Source organism: Squalius cephalus (genome assembly GCF_949319135.1).
Source record: "Squalius cephalus genome assembly, chromosome: 18".
Classification (NCBI taxonomy): Eukaryota; Metazoa; Chordata; class Actinopteri; order Cypriniformes; family Leuciscidae; genus Squalius; species Squalius cephalus.
Window position 1 is genome coordinate 34649929 of NC_137139.1, and position 22529 is coordinate 34672457.

Genomic DNA, 22529 nt, shown 5'->3' on the forward strand with positions numbered 1-22529 from the left:
CCTTGAAAAAACTCACTATGGGGAGTCAGTTAGAATATTAAAATTAAGCGTGAAAGGGTTAATATATGCATAATAAATGACGCTGGTTTATCTTTTTTACTAAGCAATTTATCAGTGTGTATTGTTCATTGATGGTATAAAGTTAAGCCCCCTTAACAATTTCACATGCCCCCTCAGTCATTTCATCCTGCAGCCGGGCCTGTTGGTTACTAAAAATGTACTCGTTTTTGTGCATGCTGATTATTTATATAGCAACAAATAAATATTAATAAATCAAAATAAATTAATAAATGCGGTAAAACCGCATATCGCGCTATTGAGCCACTCAAAATTACCGCAAGGGAAAATCCTTCACCGCGACAGCCCTACTTCCTACAGGTTTAGCGTAATGGGGACCTTGTCTGATGAGTATCAATTATAACTCATTTTTTTAACTCTTTTATTATAGGCTACATGCACGGATGATGAAGACATGATGACAATAAAGAACTGCTCTGGGGATTCTGTTACAACTGCTGGCATTTCACGACGTACAGTTGAGGTACATATATTTAATATCTATGTCTATCCATCTCTCTCTCTATCAGTCTGACTGTCTGTCTGTCTGTTTGTCTATCCATCTCTCTATCAGTCTGACTGTCTATCCATCTCTCTCTCTCTATCAGTCTGACTGTCTATCCATCTCTCTCTATCAGTGTGACTGTCTATCCATCTCTCTCTATCAGTCTGACTGTCTATCCATCTCTCTATCTGTTTGTCCATCTATTATATGTGGTCTTGACTCTTACACACTGTTTCTAGTGTAATGTACTTTGTGGGGACCTGTATTGTCTCAGGAATGCCATATAAACTCCTCTGTGATTAAATACACACACTTCCTACAGGTTTAGCGTAATGGGGACCTTGTCTGATGAGTATCAATTATAACTCATTTTTTTAACTCTTTTATTATAGGCTACATGCACGGATGATGAAGACATGATGACAATAAAGAACTGCTCTGGGGATTCTGTTACAACTGCTGGCATTTCACGACGTACAGTCGAGGTACATATATTTAATATCTATGTCTATCCATCTCTCTCTCTATCAGTCTGACTGTCTATCCATCTCTCTATCAGTCTGACTGTCTATCCATCTCTCTCTCTCTATCAGTCTGACTGTCTATCCATCTCTCTCTATCAGTGTGACTGTCTATCCATCTCTCTCTATCAGTGTGACTGTCTATCCATCTCTCTCTATCAGTCTGACTGTCTATCCATCTCTCTATCTGTTTGTCCATCTATTATATGTGGTCTTGACTCTTACACACTGTTTCTAGTGTAATGTACTTTGTGGGGACCTGTATTGTCTCAGGAATGCCATATAAACCCCTCTGTGATTAAATACACACACTTCCTACAGGTTTAGCGTAATGGGGACCTTGTCTGATGAGTATCAATTATAACTCATTTTTTTAACTCTTTTATTATAGGCTACATGCACGGATGATGAAGACATGATGACAATAAAGAACTGCTCTGGGGATTCTGTTACAACTGCTGGCATTTCACGACGTACAGTCGAGGTACATATATTTAATATCTATGTCTATCCATCTCTCTCTCTATCAGTCTGACTGTCTATCCATCTCTCTATCAGTCTGACTGTCTATCCATCTCTCTCAGTCTGACTGTCTATCCATCTCTCTATCTGTCTGTCTGTCTATCCATCTCTCTCTATCAGTCTGTCTGTCTATCCATCTCTCTCTATCTGTCTGACTGTCTATCCATCTCTCTATCAGTCTGTCTGTCTATACATCTCTCTCTATCAGTCTGACTGTCTATCCATCTCTCTATCTGTCTGTCTGTCTATCCATCTCTCTATCAGTCTGACTGTCTATCCATCTCTCTATCTGTCTGACTGTCTATCCATCTCTCTTTATCAGTCTGTCTGTCTGTCTATCCATCTCTCTCTATCAGTGTGACTGTCTATCCATCTCTCTCTATCAGTCTGACTGTCTATCCATCTCTCTCTATCAGTCTGACTGTCTATCCATCTCTCTTTATCAGTCTGTCTGTCTATCCATCTCTCTCTATCAGTCAGTCTATCCATCTCTCTCTATCTGTCTGTCTGTCTATCCATCTCTCTATCTGTTTTTCTATCTATTATATGTGGTCTTGACTCTTACACACTGTTTCTAGTGTAATGTACTTTGTGGGGACCTGTATTGTCTCAGGAATGCCATATAAACCCCTCTGTGATTAAATACACACACTTCCTACAGGTTTAGCGTAATGGGGACCTTGTCTGATGAGTATCAATTATAACTCTTTTTTTTAACTCTTTTATTATAGGCTACATGCACGGATGATGAAGACATGATGACAATAAAGAACTGCTCTGGGGATTCTGTTACAACTGCTGGCATTTCACGACGTACAGTTGAGGTACATATATTTAATATCTATGTCTATCCATCTCTCTCTCTATCTGTCTGTCTGTCTATCCATCTCTCTCTCTATCATTCTGACTGTCTATCCATCTCTCTCTCTCTATCAGTGTGTCTGTCTATCCATCTCTCTCTCTATCAGTCTGACTGTCTATCCATCTCTCTATCAGTCTGTCTGTCTGTCTGTCTGTCTATCCATCTCTCTCTCTCTATCAGTCTGACTATCCATCTCTCTCTATCAGTCTGACTGTCTATCCATCTCTCTCTATCAGTCAGTCTATCCATCTCTCTCTATCAGTCTGACTGTCTATCCATCTCTCTATCTGTCTGTCTCTGTCTATCCATCTCTCTCTATCAGTCTGTCTATCCATCTCTCTCTCTATCAGTCTGACTGTCTATCCATCTCTCTATCAGTCTGACTGTCTATCCATCTCTCTCTATCAGTCTGACTGTCTATCCATCTCTCTATCTGTCTGTCTGTCTATCCATCTCTCTATCTGTCTGTCTGTCTATCCATCTCTCTCTCTATCAGTCTGACTGTCTATCCATCTTTCTATCTGTCTGTCTGTCTATCCATCTCTCTCTCTCTATCAGTCTGACTATCCATCTCTCTCTATCAGTCTGACTGTCTATCCATCTCTCTCTATCAGTCTGACTGTCTATCCATCTCTCTATCTGTCTGTCTCTGTCTATCCATCTCTCTCTATCTGTCTGTCTCTGTCTATCCATCTCTCTCTCAGTCTGTCTATCCATCTCTCTATCAGTCTGTCTATCCATCTCTCTATCAGTCTGACTGTCTATCCATCTCTCTATCAGTCTGACTGTCTATCCATCTCTCTATCAGTCTGACTGTCTATCCATCTCTCTCTATCAGTCTGTTTGTCTATCCATCTCTCTCTATCAGTCTGACTATCCATCTCTCTCTATCAGTCTGACTGTCTATCCATCTCTCTCTATCAGTCTGACTGTCTATCCATCTCTCTATCAGTCTGTCTGTCTGTCTATCCATCTCTCTCTATCAGTCTGACTATCCATCTCTCTATCAGTCTGTCTGTCTGTCTGTCTGTCCATCTCTCTATCAGTCTGAATGTCTATCCATCTCTCGCTATCAGTCTGACTGTCTATCCATCTCTCTCTATCAGTCTGACTGTCTGTCCATCTCTCTCTATCAGTCTGACTGTCTATCCATCTCTCTCTATCAGTCTGACTGTCTATCCATCTCTCTATCAGTCTGTCTGTCTGTCTATCCATCTCTCTCTATCAGTCTGACTATCCATCTCTCTATCAGTCTGTCTGTCTGTCCATCTCTCTCTATCAGTCTGAATGTCTATCCATCTCTCGCTATCAGTCTGACTGTCTATCCATCTCTCTCTATCAGTCTGACTGTCTATCCATCTCTCTATCAGTCTGACTGTCTATCCATCTCTCTATCAGTCTGTCTGTCTGTTTGTCTATCCATCTCTCTATCAGTCTGACTGTCTATCCATCTCTCTCTCTATCAGTCTGACTATCCATCTCTCTCTATCAGTCTGACTATCCATCTCTCTCTATCAGTCTGACTGTCTATCCATCTCTCTCTATCAGTCTGACTGTCTATCCATCTCTCTCTATCAGTCAGTCTATCCATCTCTCTCTCTCTATCAGTCTGACTGTCTATCCATCTCTCTATCTGTTTGTCCATCTATTATATGTGGTCTTGACTCTTACACACTGTTTCTAGTGTAATGTACTTTGTGGGGACCTGTATTGTCTCAGGAATGCCATATAAACTCCTCTGTGATTAAATACACACACTTCCTACAGGTTTAGCGTAATGGGGACCTTGTCTGATGAGTATCAATTATAACTCATTTTTTTAACTCTTTTATTATAGGCTACATGCACGGATGATGAAGACATGATGACAATAAAGAACTGCTCTGGGGATTCTGTTACAACTGCTGGCATTTCACGACGTACAGTTGAGGTACATATATTTAATATCTATGTCTATCCATCTCTCTCTCTATCAGTCTGACTGTCTATCCATCTCTCTATCAGTCTGACTGTCTATCCATCTCTCTATCAGTCTGACTGTCTATCCATCTCTCTATCTGTCTGTCTGTCTATCCATCTCTCTCTATCAGTCTGACTGTCTATCCATCTCTCTATCAGTCTGACTGTCTATCCATCTCTCTATCATTCTGACTGTCTATCATCTCTCTATCAGTCTGACTGTCTATCCATCTCTCTATCAGTCTGACTATCCATCTCTCTCCATCAGTCTGACTGTCTATCCATCTCTCTCTATCAGTCAGTCTATCCATCTCTCTATCAGTCTATCTGTCTATCCATCTCTCTCTATCAGTCAGTCTATCCATCTCTCTATCAGTCTATCTGTCTATCCATCTCTCTCTATCAGTCTGACTGTCTATCCATCTCTCTCTCTCTATCAGTCTGACTGTCTATCCATCTCTCTATCAGTCTGTCTGTCTATCCATCTCTCTCTATCAGTCTGACTATCCATCTCTCTCTATCAGTCTGACTGTCTATCCATCTCTCTATCAGTCTGTCTGTCTGTCTATCCATCTCTCTCTATCAGTCTGTCTGTCTATCCATCCCTCTATCAGTCTGTCTATCCATCTCTCTCTATCAGTCTGTCTGTTTATCCATCTCTCTCTCTCTATCAGTCTGTCTGTCTATCCATCTCTCTATCTGTCTGTCTGTCTATCCATCTCTCTCTATCAGTCTGACTGTCTATCCATCTCTCTATCAGTCTGACTGTCTATCATCTCTCTATCAGTCTGACTGTCTATCCATCTCTCTATCAGTCTGACTATCCATCTCTCTCCATCAGTCTGACTGTCTATCCATCTCTCTCTATCAGTCAGTCTATCCATCTCTCTATCAGTCTATCTGTCTATCCATCTCTCTCTATCAGTCAGTCTATCCATCTCTCTATCAGTCTATCTGTCTATCCATCTCTCTCTATCAGTCTGACTGTCTATCCATCTCTCTCTCTCTATCAGTCTGACTGTCTATCCATCTCTCTATCAGTCTGTCTGTCTATCCATCTCTCTCTATCAGTCTGACTATCCATCTCTCTCTATCAGTCTGACTGTCTATCCATCTCTCTCTCTCTATCAGTCTGACTGTCTATCCATCTCTCTCTCTCTATCAGTCTGACTGTCTATCCATCTCTCTCTCTCTATCAGTCTGACTGTCTATCCATCTCTCTATCAGTCTGTCTGTCTATCCATCTCTCTCTATCAGTCTGACTGTCTATCCATCTCTCTCTCTCTCTCTCGCTCTCTCTCTCTCTCTCTCTCTCTCTCTCTCTCTCTATCAGTCTGACTGTCTATCCATCTCTCTCTATCTGTCTGTCTACCCATCCCTCTATCAGTCTGTCTATCCATCTCTCTCTATCAGTCTGACTGTCTATCCATCTCTCTCTCTCTATCAGTCTGACTGTCTATCCATCTCTCTATCAGTCTGTCTGTCTGTCTATCCATCTCTCTCTATCAGTCTGTCTGTCTATCCATCCCTCTATCAGTCTGTCTATCCATCTCTCTCTATCAGTCTGTCTGTTTATCCATCTCTCTCTCTCTATCAGTCTGACTGTCTATCCATCTCTCTCTCTCTATCAGTCTGACTGTCTATCCATCTCTCTATCAGTCTGTCTGTCTGTCTATCCATCTCTCTCTATCAGTCTGTCTGTCTATCCATCCCTCTATCAGTCTGTCTATCCATCTCTCTCTATCAGTCTGTCTGTTTATCCATCTCTCTCTCTCTATCAGTCTGACTGTCTATCCATCTCTCTATCAGTCTGATTGTCTATCCATCTCTCTATCAGTCTGACTGTCTATCCATCTCTCTATCTGTCTGTCTGTCTATCCATCTCTCTCTATCAGTCTGACTGTCTATCCATCTCTCTATCAGTCTGACTGTCTATCCATCTCTCTATCAGTCTGACTGTCTATCATCTCTCTATCAGTCTGACTGTCTATCCATCTCTCTATCAGTCTGACTATCCATCTCTCTCCATCAGTCTGACTGTCTATCCATCTCTCTCTATCAGTCAGTCTATCCATCTCTCTATCAGTCTATCTGTCTATCCATCTCTCTCTATCAGTCAGTCTATCCATCTCTCTATCAGTCTATCTGTCTATCCATCTCTCTCTATCAGTCTGACTGTCTATCCATCTCTCTATCAGTCTGTCTGTCTATCCATCTCTCTCTATCAGTCTGACTATCCATCTCTCTCTATCAGTCTGACTGTCTATCCATCTCTCTCTCTCTATCAGTCTGACTGTCTATCCATCTCTCTATCAGTCTGTCTGTCTGTCTATCCATCTCTCTCTATCAGTCTGTCTGTCTATCCATCCCTCTATCAGTGTGTCTATCCATCTCTCTATCAGTGTGACTGTCTATCCATCTCTCTCTATCAGTGTGACTGTCTATCCATCTCTCTATCAGTCTGTCTGTCTATCCATCTCTCTTTATCAGTCTGTCTGTCTATCCATCTCTCTCTATCAGTCTGACTGTCTATCCATCTCTCTATCTGTCTGTCTGTCTATCCATCTCTCTCTATCAGTCTGACTGTCTATCCATCTCTCTATCTGTCTGTCTGTCTATCCATCTCTCTCTATCAGTCTGACTGTCTATCCATCTCTCTCTATCAGTGTGACTGTCTATCCATCTCTCTTTATCAGTCTGTCTGTCTATCCATCTCTCTCTATCTGTCTGTCTGTCTGTCTATCCATCTCTCTCTCTATCAGTCTGACTGTCTATCCATCTCTCTATCTGTCTGATTGTCTATCCATCTCTCTATCAGTCTGACTGTCTATCCATCTCTCTATCTGTCTGTCTGTCTATCCATCTCTCTCTATCAGTCTGACTGTCTATCCATCTCTCTATCAGTCTGACTGTCTATCCATCTCTCTATCAGTCTGACTGTCTATCATCTCTCTATCAGTCTGACTGTCTATCCATCTCTCTATCAGTCTGACTATCCATCTCTCTCCATCAGTCTGACTGTCTATCCATCTCTCTCTATCAGTCAGTCTATCCATCTCTCTATCAGTCTATCTGTCTATCCATCTCTCTCTATCAGTCAGTCTATCCATCTCTCTATCAGTCTATCTGTCTATCCATCTCTCTCTATCAGTCTGACTGTCTATCCATCTCTCTATCAGTCTGACTGTCTATCCATCTCTCTATCAGTCTGTCTGTCTATCCATCTCTCTCTATCAGTCTGACTATCCATCTCTCTCTATCAGTCTGTCTGACTGTCTATCCATCTCTCTCTCTCTATCAGTCTGACTGTCTATCCATCTCTCTATCAGTCTGTCTGTCTGTCTATCCATCTCTCTCTATCAGTCTGTCTGTCTATCCATCCCTCTATCAGTCTGTCTATCCATCTCTCTCTATCAGTCTGTGTGTTTATCCATCTCTCTCTCTCTCTATCAGTCTGTCTGTCTATCCTTCTCTCTTTATCAGTCTGTCTGTCTATCCATCTCTCTATCTGTCTGTCTGTCTATCCATCCCTCTATCAGTCTGTCTATCCATCTCTCTCTATCAGTCTGTCTGTTTATCCATCTCTCTCTGTCTGTCTGTCTGTCTGTCCATCTCTCTCTATCAGTCTGACTGTCTATCCATCTCTCTCTATCAGTCTGTCTGTTTATCCATCTCTCTCTATCAGTCTGTCTGTTTATCCATCTCTCTCTGTCTGTCTGTCTGTCTGTCCATCTCTCTCTATCAGTCTGACTGTCTATCCATCTCTCTCTATCAGTCTGTCTGTTTATCCATCTCTCTCTATCAGTGTGACTGTCTATCCATCTCTCTCTATCAGTGTGACTGTCTATCCATCTCTCTATCTGTCTGTCTGTCTATCCATCTCTCTCTATCAGTCTGACTGTCTATCCATCTCTCTATCTGTCTGTCTGTCTATCCATCTCTCTCTATCAGTCTGACTGTCTATCCATCTCTTTATCAGTCTGTCTGTCTATCCATCTCTCTCTATCAGTCTGTCTGTCTATCCATCTCTTTATCAGTCTGTCTGTCTATCCATCTCTCTCTATCAGTCTGACTGTCTATCCATCTCTCTATCTGTCTGTCTGTCTATCCATCTCTCTCTATCAGTCTGACTGTCTATCCATCTCTCTATCTGTCTGTCTGTCTATCCATCTCTCTCTATCAGTCTGACTGTCTATCCATCTCTCTCTATCAGTGTGACTGTCTATCCATCTCTCTCTATCAGTCTGACTGTCTATCCATCTCTCTATCAGTCTGTCTGTCTATCCATCTCTCTTTATCAGTCTGTCTGTCTATCCATCTCTCTCTATCAGTCTGACTGTCTATCCATCTCTCTCTATCTGTCTGTCTGTCTATCCATCTCTCTCTCTCTATCAGTCTGACTGTCTATCCATCTCTCTATCTGTTTGTCCATCTATTATATGTGGTCTTGACTCTTACACACTGTTTCTAGTGTAATGTACTTTGTGGGGACCTGTATTGTCTCAGGAATGCCATATAAACCCCTCTGTGATTAAATACACACACTTCCTACAGGTTTAGCGTAATGGGGACCTTGTCTGATGAGTATCAATTATAACTCATTTTTTTAACTCTTTTATTATAGGCTACATGCACGGTTGATGAAGACATGATGACAATAAAGAACTGCTCTGGGGATTCTGTTACAACTGCTGGCATTTCACGACGTACAGTTGAGGTACATATATTTAATATCTATGTCTATCCATCTCTCTCTCTCTCTATCAGTCTGACTGTCTATCCATCTCTCTCTATCAGTCTGACTATCCATCTCTCTCTCTCTCTATCAGTCTGTCTGTCTATCCATCTCTTTATCAGTCTGTCTGTCTATCCATCTCTCTCTATCTGTCTGTCTGTCTATCCATCCCTCTATCAGTCTGTCTATCCATCTCTCTCTATCAGTCTGTCTGTTTATCCATCTCTCTCTATCTGTCTGTCTGTCTATCAATCTCTCTCTATCAGTGTGACTGTCTATCCATCTCTCTCTATCAGTGTGACTGTCTATCCATCTCTCTATCTGTCTGTCTGTCTATCCATCTCTCTCTATCAGTCTGACTGTCTATCCATCTCTCTATCTGTCTGTCTGTCTATCCATCTCTCTCTATCAGTCTGACTGTCTATCCATCTCTTTATCAGTCTGTCTGTCTATCCATCTCTCTCTATCAGTCTGTCTGTCTATCCATCTCTTTATCAGTCTGTCTGTCTATCCATCTCTCTCTATCAGTCTGACTGTCTATCCATCTCTCTATCTGTCTGTCTGTCTATCCATCTCTCTCTATCAGTCTGACTGTCTATCCATCTCTCTATCTGTCTGACTGTCTATCCATCTCTCTCTATCAGTCTGACTGTCTATCCATCTCTCTCTATCAGTGTGACTGTCTATCCATCTCTCTCTATCAGTCTGACTGTCTATCCATCTCTCTATCAGTCTGTCTGTCTATCCATCTCTCTTTATCAGTCTGTCTGTCTATCCATCTCTCTCTATCAGTCTGACTGTCTATCCATCTCTCTCTATCTGTCTGTCTGTCTATCCATCTCTCTCTCTCTATCAGTCTGACTGTCTATCCATCTCTCTATCTGTTTGTCCATCTATTATATGTGGTCTTGACTCTTACACACTGTTTCTAGTGTAATGTACTTTGTGGGGACCTGTATTGTCTCAGGAATGCCATATAAACCCCTCTGTGATTAAATACACACACTTCCTACAGGTTTAGCGTAATGGGGACCTTGTCTGATGAGTATCAATTATAACTCATTTTTTTAACTCTTTTATTATAGGCTACATGCACGGATGATGAAGACATGATGACAATAAAGAACTGCTCTGGGGATTCTGTTACAACTGCTGGCATTTCACGACGTGCAGTTGAGGTACATATATTTAATATCTATGTCTATCCATCTCTCTCTCTATCAGTCTGTCTGTCTATCCATCTCTCTCTATCAGTCTGTCTGTTTATCCATCTCTCTCTATCTGTCTGTCTGTCTGTCTGTCCATCTCTCTCTATCAGTCTGACTGTCTATCCATCTCTCTGTCTGTCTGTCTATCCATCTCTCTCTATCAGTCCGACTGTCTATCAATCTCTCTCTATCAGTGTGACTGTCTATCCATCTCTCTCTATCAGTCTGACTGTCTATCCATCTCTCTATCAGTCTGTCTGTCTATCCATCTCTCTTTATCAGTATGTCTGTCTGTCTATCCATTAGGGCTGAACGATTAATTGCATTTGCGATAATATCGCGATATGATGAAACGCGATTTTCTAACCGCAAAAGCTGCGATTAAACTTTGGTCACGTGACAAGCGAGAGTAAAGCAGTCTGCACTACGGAGGAAGCATCAACTTGGCACGCTACGCATATAGACCTGGCATAGGCTACAGGAAAGAACAGTTTGTGTTTAATTTATGTGATATTGTGTTATAGATTCTCTCCAACGATTTTGTATCTATTCAGATAATTTCAGAATAGAGTCTGAGCTTAGTTTTAAACACAGATACGTGATGACGCTGCGTGTGCTTTATAAACAACCGTATTAAGCTTGCTTCCTCTGTCTCACACACACGCACACGCGACACCACTCGAACCTTCCGAAAAATAATCTTTCATAAAGTTCGGAGAAGTTGAAGCGAATTACAAGGACATTCGCAGGCTGCATTGCACAAGATGCGCGATAAGATGCGCGTCACGCGTGCTTTGCTTGATGTCTTGTAGTCTGGCCCGTTCAAATACTCACGCGCGCTTTGCGAAGAGCGCTTGAGCATGCGGCTGAGCGACTCCGTCTACGTGGTTTAATGTACTTGCATCTCAAAATGCTTTTATGACGCGAAATTAATGTAAACGCAGTCAGTTATTTTAACAGACAGGACAAACCACATCTTATATTTCAAAAGAGATGAAAACGTTCAGACAGCCTACCCTTAAATACTGAAAGCACTCTTTGTTTATTGTTTGTAATGTTTTTAATGTTTTTATTTTATTTGCTTTTATGTTTTGAAGCTATATTAGTTCAAATTCTTAACATATAGTTGTATTATTTAGTTTTTTAATTTGTATTTCTTTTTAAAAGTACTTATAATTATAAATATTTTAAGTTTTATTAATAAGATTAATTAATAAGAAAAATTTTTGATTGGCTCGTGAGGTGCCTAAAGATTCCCATCCTATTTTACAATGATGTATTGCTTGTTTTTGTTGAAATAATAGAAAAGATAAAGAGCTTAAAAAATAATCGCATATTAAATCGCAATCGCAATATTGGTGAAAATAATCGCAATTAGATTATTTTCCAAAATCGTTCAGCCCTACTATCCATCTCTCTCTATCAGTCTGACTGTCTATCCATCTCTCTATCTGTCTGTCTGTCTATCCATCTCTCTATCAGTCTGACTGTCTATCCATCTCTCTCTATCAGTGTGACTGTCTATCCATCTCTCTCTATCAGTCTGACTGTCTATCCATCTCTCTATCAGTCTGTCTGTCTATCCATCTCTCTGTATCAGTCTGTCTGTCTATCCATCTCTCTCTATCAGTGTGACTGTCTATCCATCTCTCTCTATCTGTCTGTCTGTCTATCCATCTCTCTATCTGTTTGTCCATCTATTATATGTGGTCTTGACTCTTACACACTGTTTCTAGTGTAATGTACTTTGTGGGGACCTGTATTGTCTCAGGAATGCCATATAAACCCCTCTGTGATTAAATACACACACTTCCTACAGGTTTAGCTATGTCTATCTCTCTCTATCAGTCTGTCTGTCTATCCATCTCTCTATCTGTCTATCTGTCTATCCATCTCTCTATCAGTCTGTCTGTCTATCCATCTCTCTCTCTATCAGTCTGACTGTCTATCCATCTCTCTCTATCAGTCTGACTATCCATCTCTCTCTATCAGTGTGACTGTCTATCCATCTCTCTATCAGTCTGTCTGTCTATCCATCTCTCTCTCTATCAGTCTGACTGTCTATCCATCTCTCTCTATCAGTCTGACTGTCTATCCATCTCTCTATCGGTCTATCCATCTCTCTCTATCAGTCTGACTGTCTATCCATCTCTCTCTATCAGTGTGACTGTCTATCCATCTCTCTATCTGTTTGTCTATCCGTCTATCCATCTCTCTCTATCAGTCTGACTGTCTATCCATCTCTCTATCTGTCTGTCTATCCATCTCTCTCTATCAGTCTGACTGTCTATCCATCTCTCTATCTGTCTGTCTATCCATCTCTCTCTATCAGTCTGACTGTCTATCCATCTCTCTCTATCAGTCTGACTGTCTATCCATCTCTCTCTATCAGTGTGACTGTCTATCCATCTCTCTCTATCAGTCTGTCTGTCTATCCATCTCTCTATCTGTCTATCTGTCTATCCATCTCTCTCTCTATCAGTCTGACTGTCTATCCATCTCTCTATCTGTCTGTCTATCCATCTCTCTCTATCAGTCTGACTGTCTATCCATCTCTCTCTATCAGTGTGACTGTCTATCCATCTCTCTATCTGTTTGTCTATCCGTCTATCCATCTCTCTCTATCAGTCTGACTGTCTATCCAGCTCTCTATCTGTCTGTCTATCCATCTCTCTCTATCAGTCTGACTGTCTATCCATCTCTCTATCTGTCTGTCTATCCATCTCTCTCTATCAGTCTGACTGTCTATCCATCTCTCTCTATCAGTGTGACTGTCTATCCATCTCTCTCTATCAGTGTGACTGTCTATCCATCTCTCTCTATCAGTGTGACTGTCTATCCATCTCTCTCTATCAGTCTGACTGTCTATCCATCTCTCTATCTGTTTTTCTATCTATTATATGTGGTCTTGACTCTTACACACTGTTTCTAGTGTAATGTACTTTGTGGGGACCTGTATTGTCTCAGGAATGCCATATAAACCCCTCTGTGATTAAATACACACACTTCCTACAGGTTTAGCGTAATGGGGACCTTGTCTGATGAGTATCAATTATAACTCATTTTTTTAACTCTTTTATTATAGGCTACATGCACGGATGATGAAGACATGATGACAATAAAGAACTGCTCTGGGGATTCTGTTACAACTGCTGGCATTTCACGACGTGCAGTTGAGGTACATATATTTAATATCTATGTCTATCCATCTCTCTCTCTATCAGTCTGACTGTCTATCCATCTCTCTATCAGTCTGACTGTCTATCCATCTCTCTCTCTCTATCAGTCTGACTGTCTATCCATCTCTCTCTATCAGTCTGACTATCCATCTCTCTCTATCAGTCTGACTATCCATCTCTATCAGTCTGACTGTCTATCCATCTCTCTATCAGTCTGTCTGTCTATCCATCTCTCTCTATCAGTCTGACTATCCATCTCTCTCTATCAGTCTGACTGTCTATCCATCTCTCTCTATCAGTCAGTCTATCCATCTCTCTATCAGTCTGTCTATCCATCTCTCTCTATCAGTCTGACTATCCATCTCTCTATCAGTCTGTCTGTCTGTCTGTCTATCCATCTCTCTGTATCAGTCTGTCTGTCTATCCATCTCTCTCTATCAGTGTGACTGTCTATCCATCTCTCTCTATCTGTCTGTCTGTCTATCCATCTCTCTATCTGTTTGTCCATCTATTATATGTGGTCTTGACTCTTACACACTGTTTCTAGTGTAATGTACTTTGTGGGGACCTGTATTGTCTCAGGAATGCCATATAAACCCCTCTGTGATTAAATACACACACTTCCTACAGGTTTAGCTATGTCTATCTCTCTCTATCAGTCTGTCTGTCTATCCATCTCTCTATCTGTCTATCTGTCTATCCATCTCTCTATCAGTCTGTCTGTCTATCCATCTCTCTCTCTATCAGTCTGACTGTCTATCCATCTCTCTCTATCAGTCTGACTGTCTATCCATCTCTCTATCTGTCTGTCTATCCATCTCTCTCTATCAGTCTGACTGTCTATCCATCTCTCTCTATCAGTGTGACTGTCTATCCATCTCTCTCTATCAGTGTGACTGTCTATCCATCTCTCTCTATCAGTGTGACTGTCTATCCATCTCTCTCTATCAGTCTGACTGTCTATCCATCTCTCTCTATCAGTCTGACTGTCTATCCATCTCTCTCTATCAGTGTGACTGTCTATCCATCTCTCTCTATCAGTGTGACTGTCTATCCATCTCTCTCTATCAGTGTGACTGTCTATCCATCTCTCTCTATCAGTGTGACTGTCTATCCATCTCTCTCTATCAGTCTGTCTGTCTATACATCTCTCTCTATCAGTCTGACTGTCTATCCATCTCTCTATCTGTCTGTCTGTCTATCCATCTCTCTATCAGTCTGACTGTCTATCCATCTCTCTATCTGTCTGACTGTCTATCCATCTCTCTTTATCAGTCTGTCTGTCTGTCTATCCATCTCTCTCTATCAGTGTGACTGTCTATCCATCTCTCTCTATCAGTCTGACTGTCTATCCATCTCTCTCTATCAGTCTGACTGTCTATCCATCTCTCTCTATCAGTCTGACTGTCTATCCATCTCTCTTTATCAGTCTGTCTGTCTATCCATCTCTCTCTATCAGTCAGTCTATCCATCTCTCTCTATCAGTCTGTCTGTCTATCCATCTCTCTCTCTATCAGTCTGACTGTCTATCCATCTCTCTATCAGTCTGTCTGTCTATCCATCTCTCTCTATCAGTCTGACTATCCATCTCTCTCTATCAGTCTGACTGTCTATCCATCTCTCTCTATCAGTCAGTCTATCCATCTCTCTCTATCAGTGTGACTGTCTATCCATCTCTCTCTCTCTATCAGTCTGACTGTCTATCCATCTCTCTATCTGTTTTTCTATCTATTATATGTGGTCTTGACTCTTACACACTGTTTCTAGTGTAATGTACTTTGTGGGGACCTGTATTGTCTCAGGAATGCCATATAAACTCCTCTGTGATTAAATACACACACTTCCTACAAGTTTAGCGTAATGGGGACCTTGTCTGATGAGTATCAATTATAACTCATTTTTTTAACTCTTTTATTATAGGCTACATGCACGGATGATGAAGACATGATGACAATAAAGAACTGCTCTGGGGATTCTGTTACAACTGCTGGCATTTCACGACGTACAGTTGAGGTACATATATTAACTGTGGCATTTTAGTAAGGATGATGTAAAGTAAGCCCATCATTGTTGGTAAATAAACCCTGACATGATCAGGACCCTAAATTGGAGTTGTTTTATGGTGCTTCAAGAAAGTCTTAAATAATTTGCCCTAAACTGTTAGGACAGTTTTTCAATTTTTTTTTTCTTTTTCTTAACAGCCTTTGGTTGATTACTCAGACAGTGAAGATGACATTTCGTGTTCTAAAATGATGACATCTTATAAACAGGTATTTATTTTTCATTGCTATTACCATTTCTTTTTAATTGCCTCATACTTCAAAAGCACTTTTTTTTTTAAACTGCATAATATTGTATTTTTATTTTTCATTATATGATAAACATAGTTCTATAAGCATATATTTTCCTAGTTTATTTGAAGGCTTGCCATTCTGACGTTTGTCTAATTTGTCTTTTTTAGATGAGACCTGCAACTCATGAGGACTCCGATATTTTTTACTCTGAAAATTCCAGTGGAGATGACAGTACAGACATTCAAGATGACATCAGACTGAAACATACACCATTTGCAATGAGTGAACAACATTCCACTTGTGCCACAACATTCAAAAGACCAAAAAACACCAGAGTAAGTGTTTTTTTTTTGTTTTTTTTCATTTTATTTATTAATCTATGAAAGAGGATTAACTAAACTGGATGGTCATTGTCTTTCAAGGCTAGAAGGAAGATTGCTGAGCACTCAGATGTTTTTGATTCGAGCGAAGATGAGTTATCTGAAGTCAGTGAGGAAGAGTACATCCCTGACACATCAGAAGAGAGTAGTGCATCAGATAGTAGCACAAGCCTTACTGTTTCACCTAAAGGTAAAGGAAAGCTCCAGACTTTGCCAGTCCAGTGCAGTTCAGCTGAGAACAGAAGTACAAACTACAATCCTCAAAGCAGCTGTGACTTAGGGAGCTTCCAGAGCCATGGTGCAGCCTCAGTTCCTGACAGCACAAGTTCAGTGATTATCCCAGCTATCATTAAAAAGAGGGATGGACTGAGAATGTATAGCAAGAGACAACATTGCTTTTTTTGTGACAGTGCTTTTACGAAAATTGCTAGACACCTAGAGCGCAAGCATAGCAATGAAGTAGAGGTAGCAAAGGCTCTAAGTCATCCAAAAGGCTCCAAAGAAAGGAGAATGCAGCTTGAGTATCTACGCAACAAAGGTAATTTTGCTTACAATGCTACTGTTATTAATACAGGCTCAGGACAGATGATTCCACGGAAACTGCCTAAAAAGAATTTGGATGGGGAAAAATTCATGCATTGCATTTACTGCCAAGGACTCTTCTTAAAGAAAACCCTGTGGCGACATGTGAAAGTTTGCAAATTCAAGCCTTCTGACGTGAAACCCAAACCTGGAAAAACCCGTGTGCAGGCTCTCTGTAGCTTTGCACAACCTCCCCCACCAGGAGTAACTCATGGTGTTTGGAAGCTGTTAAATGCTATGAACCAAGACCAAGTGGCACTTGAAGCTAGAAATGACTGGTGCATTTTAGAGCTGGGAAAGCATCTTTACAACAAGTATGGATCAAGAGTTAAAATGCATGAATACATCCGTCAAAAGATGAGAGAGCTTGGAAGACTCCTCATATGTACTAGAGAGGTAACACCCCTTACATCTATTAAAGAGCTCATCCATCCCACAAACTTCATGCATGCCGTTAATGCAGTTAAAAGAACAGCTGGATACATTGAAGAGACCAATGTGTATGAAAAGGCTAGTGTTGCTGTGAAACTTGGTCATAGTCTGAACAAAATCGCAATGCTTATTGAGAGCCATTCTACAATCAATGGAGACAAAGCAAGTGCAAATTTTGCGAGCAGCTTCCAACAGCTGTATCAAACCCGATGGCCCGAGTACATTTCTTCAACAGCACGGCGAACAATGGAGGAAGCCAAGTGGAACTGCCCACATTTGCTCCCGTTCACTGAAGATGTCAAACGTCTCCATGTGCATCTTGATGAGCAAGAGAAAGTGTACCGCAAACTCTTGTCAACACAGCCATCATCTCAGCATTGGTCAAAATTGGCAAAGGTTATATTAACTCAGGTTATGCTTTTCAATCGTAGGCGAGAAGGGGAAGTGTCACAAATGCCTTTGTCCGCATACACCTCCAGCAACCAAACAGAAGCTCATCCGGATATTAGCATGGCCCTCACAGAGTTGGAAAATAAACTGTGTCAGTACTTCAAGCGTATAGAGATCAGAGGCAAAAGAGGCAGAAAAGTTCCAGTGCTTGTTACTCCTTCAATGCAAGAGTCGATCAGCCTGCTGATTAAAAACCGGAGCAAGTGTGGAGTACTGAATGAGAACCCTTTCCTCTTTGCACGTCCTTCTGCAATGACCTTTTTCCGTGGCTCTGACTGCATCCGTGAATTTGCAGGTGCATGCAATGCTAAGAATCCTCAAACTCTAACTTCCACCAAGTTGAGGAAACAGATTGGTACCCTCTCTGAAGTGTTAAATCTGAGCAACACTGAGCTTGATCAGCTGGCTGACTTCCTAGGCCATGATATTAGGATACACCGTCAGTTTTACCGCTTACCTGAGGGGACCCTTCAGCTGGCCAAAATGAGCAAAATTCTTCTGGCCCTCGAAAAAGGACGCTTGGCAGACTTTAAAGGGAAAAATCTTGATGAAATCATCATTGATCCAGAAGGTACTATACACTGTTACTGTGACCATTGTCTGAATTGAATTAATTTAGAGATATTGGTTCTGTGTTTTTTTTTTTTTTTTTTTTTTTTTTTATTCTGTAATAGTTTACATAAATTGTAATATAGGTTTTTGGGAATGCTTTGGAATAATATGCATGTATTACCTTGTGTTTTTAAATTAAATGTTTATTTAAAATTTAAATAAGTTAAATGATTAATTTCTGTGTTTTCTACCCTCAGAGAACGTTACAGTGGACAGTGATTTAGAGGAGTCTACTTCCAATCCGAAAGGTAACAATTTCATTTAGCCAGTTTGTTCCAATTTATTTTTGCCTAATTCTAAATTGTTGTTTCTAGGGATGGCAAATTGGTTTGAAATGGGTGGTTCATCTTTAGATTATTTTTCTCACTTTCTACTGACTACATGCACAAATTACTTTAGCATGTTGCTTAGGCATTTCCAGTTTAGTTTTTTCCCTCGTGGTTTGCGCATGAGCCCGCACACACCCCAAAACACTTTTGCCAACTTCTAAACCCTGCTCAAAGTTGCTTTATGTTGTTAAATGACATCATAAGCTAATTAGCATAATCATTACATAATTTATATATTAATATTTGTCAAAATACAACACCAATTGAGATTGAGAGAGTGGCTTTATTCGCTAGACTTAAACCTAAAAATACTCCTGTATATATGGTGTATTTGGAAAATGCAGTGTTTTAAAATTATCATTCTGCTTTCTATGCACAAAATACAGATTATGTGTGTTTATCAACCAGTATAGCTATTTTCCTTAAAGGATAATTCTGGTATTTAGCACTTTGAGTCTCTTTTCTGGTTTGTTTTGGGTGAACTAGAGTGGTGGACACAGAAATGTTGACGATGGGTCCTGTCTCGACTTTTTGACTCGTTTAGAATCGCCTTTGACCGCTTCAGAGTGGCTGTCTATGTATGGGCCTGCACGAACATCCTTAAAACAACCCTTAACGTTCGTTTTCAAAACTGTGCAACTCACCGAGTGGTTAGTGGTGTTCGTTGATGTTCCAAAACAAGTAGCGTAGCGAAATACAGTTTCTGTCGTGTTTTATTTGGCATTTTGTAAAATCCCATTGATCTCTTTTGGAGGACTCATTGCTCGTTGATATTACTGCGCTACCGGGAAAGGAAAAGATGCTTCAGACTCAAATAGCGAGCGGAAGTTTATACTCGGTTGTGAGGTATCTGAAAAAATAGTTCCACTATAGCAAACAATAACATGGATTGAAATCATACATTGCGCTGATATATTTGTTTTTAATCATCAACGAACACCACTAACCACTCGGTGGGTTGCACAGTTTTGAAAACGAACGTTAAGGGTTGTTTCAAGGACATGTTCGTGCAGGCCCATACATAGACAGCCGCTCTGAAGCGCTCAAAGGCGATTCTAGAAGTCAAAAAGTCGAGACAGGACCCATCGTCAACATTTCTGTGTCCACCACTCTAGTTCACCCAAAACAAACCAGAAAAGAGACTCAAAGTGCTAAATACTGGAATTATCCTTTAACACGCCCATCTTGGTTTTGGTACAGGAATGCAGTCAACTATATTTTCCAGCCGCTGAATAATGTAGACTTTTCCAGATTCTGACTAAGCTAGCTTGCTGCAATAGTGACGTCACATGCATGCAATGATTACAAATGTGAATAGGGATGATTGGATTGTTAAATTGTTTAGCAATTAGATTTGTTTTTTAGAAAGTGTGACTTTTTGGATGGTGAGTAATATTACTGAAATTTTATTAGTAATTGGTTGCACTACTAGTTACCAGGGAAAGTAATTGTATTGCTGTGCATTACAAGTACTCAGTGGAAGTATGATCCCCCATGGGTTAGAAGTAAGTTTAAATAACTGATTAAAAAATATTACAAAGTCCTCTTTTTATTCCAAAAAGGAATACAATTTAATATTTTATTTTCATTGTTTTATTCCAGTCCCCAGGACACACCTCCCAGAATATTTTAGATGACTCCCTAATTAAACACTAAGAAGCTAAGTTGAATCAGGTGTTTTAAATAGTGAGGCATGTAAAACATCTCAAAATTCTGGTAGGTGGGTCCCCAGGACTGAAGTTGAGAACTGCACTTTATGTTCTCAAGTTATTTTGGTTGCACTTAAAACAGCAGTGATAAATAATAACAGATGCGGGGTAGCTTTGTCAGTTTAATGAAGATATGTGTTCATACTCAGACTGGCATAATTTTTACTTTCAGAGTGCACTACAGGATCATCACCACAGCACCCTGAATGTGAAGACAGCACACTTCCAGCAGACCCAGTGTCCAAAAAAAAGAGGGGTATGTTCATTTTAATTTCAACTGATTGATGGTTAATATGTTCTCCAGTTGCAGTAGGTTTCTATTTACAACATGATTTTTGAAGCATTTCAATATACTAACTACGGAAGATTGAGATTATTTCAAACATTGAATGTCTCAAGCTGATCTCAAGGATCCGTATCTTGGACCGATTAAGCATTTAAGCAACTTCTTACTAGTGAAATGCTAAGATATATGATGTAGACCTACTTGTTCCCTCTACAGGTCACATCAAGAGGACAGCCTGGAACAAACACGAAATTGATGCAGTAGAGAACCACATGATGAGGTTCATAAAGAACCGCAAAGTTCCAGGGAAGGCAGACTGCGTAAGGTGTTTGGAAGCTGAACCATCTGCTCTAAAACAGAGAGAATGGTCTGCTCTGAAGTTTTATATAAAAAATCGAATCTCTGCTCTACAAAGAAAAGATCTAACACACTAATATGGAAGTAAAATAATGACAAATGTTTTTGAAACTAAAAAGCTTGTTGAATTGCACTAAGTAAAAATATGCAGTGCATTAACCCTGCTTGCATTTTAATGCATTGTATTTTCAGGCCTTGCATTTGTATGGGCTGAAATTCAACGTGGTTGTATATTTAAGCTGTGAATATTTCAATGCAAAACATTTCACACATGTTTTCATTCTTAAAAATTCAACAATCCATATTCACCTTTCAGATTGCACTTCCAAAATGTTCATTCTGTTTAAAAATACAACCTATAATATTCGACTGGCAATTTTCGGTCCATTTTATTCCACTTCCACAAATTCAGTGGTTCAAATTCGATCTGCAGGAAAAGCAGTAGATTGCCGATTGATGATCTCCATAGCTGTTAGTCGGCCTCACCAGCAGGGGAGCAAGCGGCCGTTGACGAAGAACACTATAGAGCAACGGGTGAGAGACTCACTCATTCGTTGAATTACAGAAATGGAGCGAGCAGTAGTTGGCCATTTGTGATTATCATCAGGGCAATGAATTGTGATGATTATCATATGGAAAAGCTGATAAAGACACAAAAGCTGTGTTTACATTGAAGTCTTCACTGTTACTTTTGTACATGCAAGTTTTGCACAGCTTTCTCTGTCGTGACCGAGATTGTTTTTCCCCGATGCTGATGCACAGATCAAACGTTAAATCTGAAGTAGTAGACATATATTTCTCTCGGTTGTTTAGTTTTCTTAACTGTATATTGCGCCGCTGTGCTGCAGAACTGGGGATTCCCTTAATACGTCACTCTCCAGGATTCCCCTGTGGTCTCAGGACACTCAAAGTTACTCAATGGACAAAATACAGTGATATAAAAGACCAAACTCGCAGGCAAGCAGATGGACTCAGAATAACGCGCAAAGCTTAATGCTGAGCGTTTCCCAGTGATAGACTGGCATAAAGTTAGCTTGGCGTTGGACATTCGCACATTTAGGGACCGTCTCTAAAGTTACATACGACATTGGTACACATGTTTCTAACTTCAATTGCATTTGAAGAGAATGACTTAGTCATAAAACCAACTGTAAAGTGTTAATAGGTGCCATGATGCACACTTTTACTTTACAGTTGGTTTTATGACTGTAAGTCATTCTCTTCAAATGCTATTGAAGTTAGAAACATGTGTACCAATGTCTTATGAGAGACGGTCCCTAAATGTGTGAATATCCAGTTTCAGGCGAACTTATGCCAGTACTTCACTGGGAAACGCTTAGCGTGAAACTTTGCGCGTTACATTCATATTCTGGTCCATCTGCTTGCCTGTTGCCTATTAATATCGCCCTCATCCCCAATAAGGTGGGAGTTTGGTCTTTTATATCACTGTATTTTGTCCATTACTTTGAGTGTCCTGAGACCGCAGGGGAATCCTGGAGAGTGACTATTGAGGGAATCCCCAGTTCTGCAGCACAGCCGCAAGGACGTGC

At 40.4% G+C, this 22529-nt stretch overlaps 2 protein-coding genes across 3 annotated transcripts in view; one reads left to right on the top strand and one right to left on the bottom strand.

Annotated features, from left to right (window-relative positions):
* LOC307145265 (endothelin-1 receptor-like) overlaps positions 1-22529 on the bottom strand; it is a 56243-nt gene that overhangs the window by 17281 nt on the left and 16433 nt on the right. The gene's annotated exons all lie outside the window — the stretch shown is intronic.
* On the top strand, positions 16121-21056 carry LOC307145839 (uncharacterized protein; the record flags this gene model as incomplete). Its single annotated transcript, XM_079849433.1, has 5 exons — positions 16121-16177; positions 16265-18257; positions 18496-18546; positions 20509-20592; positions 20839-21056. The coding sequence occupies 5 exons, from the start codon at positions 16121-16123 to the stop codon at positions 21054-21056; spliced, it is 2403 nt and encodes an 800-aa protein (XP_079705559.1).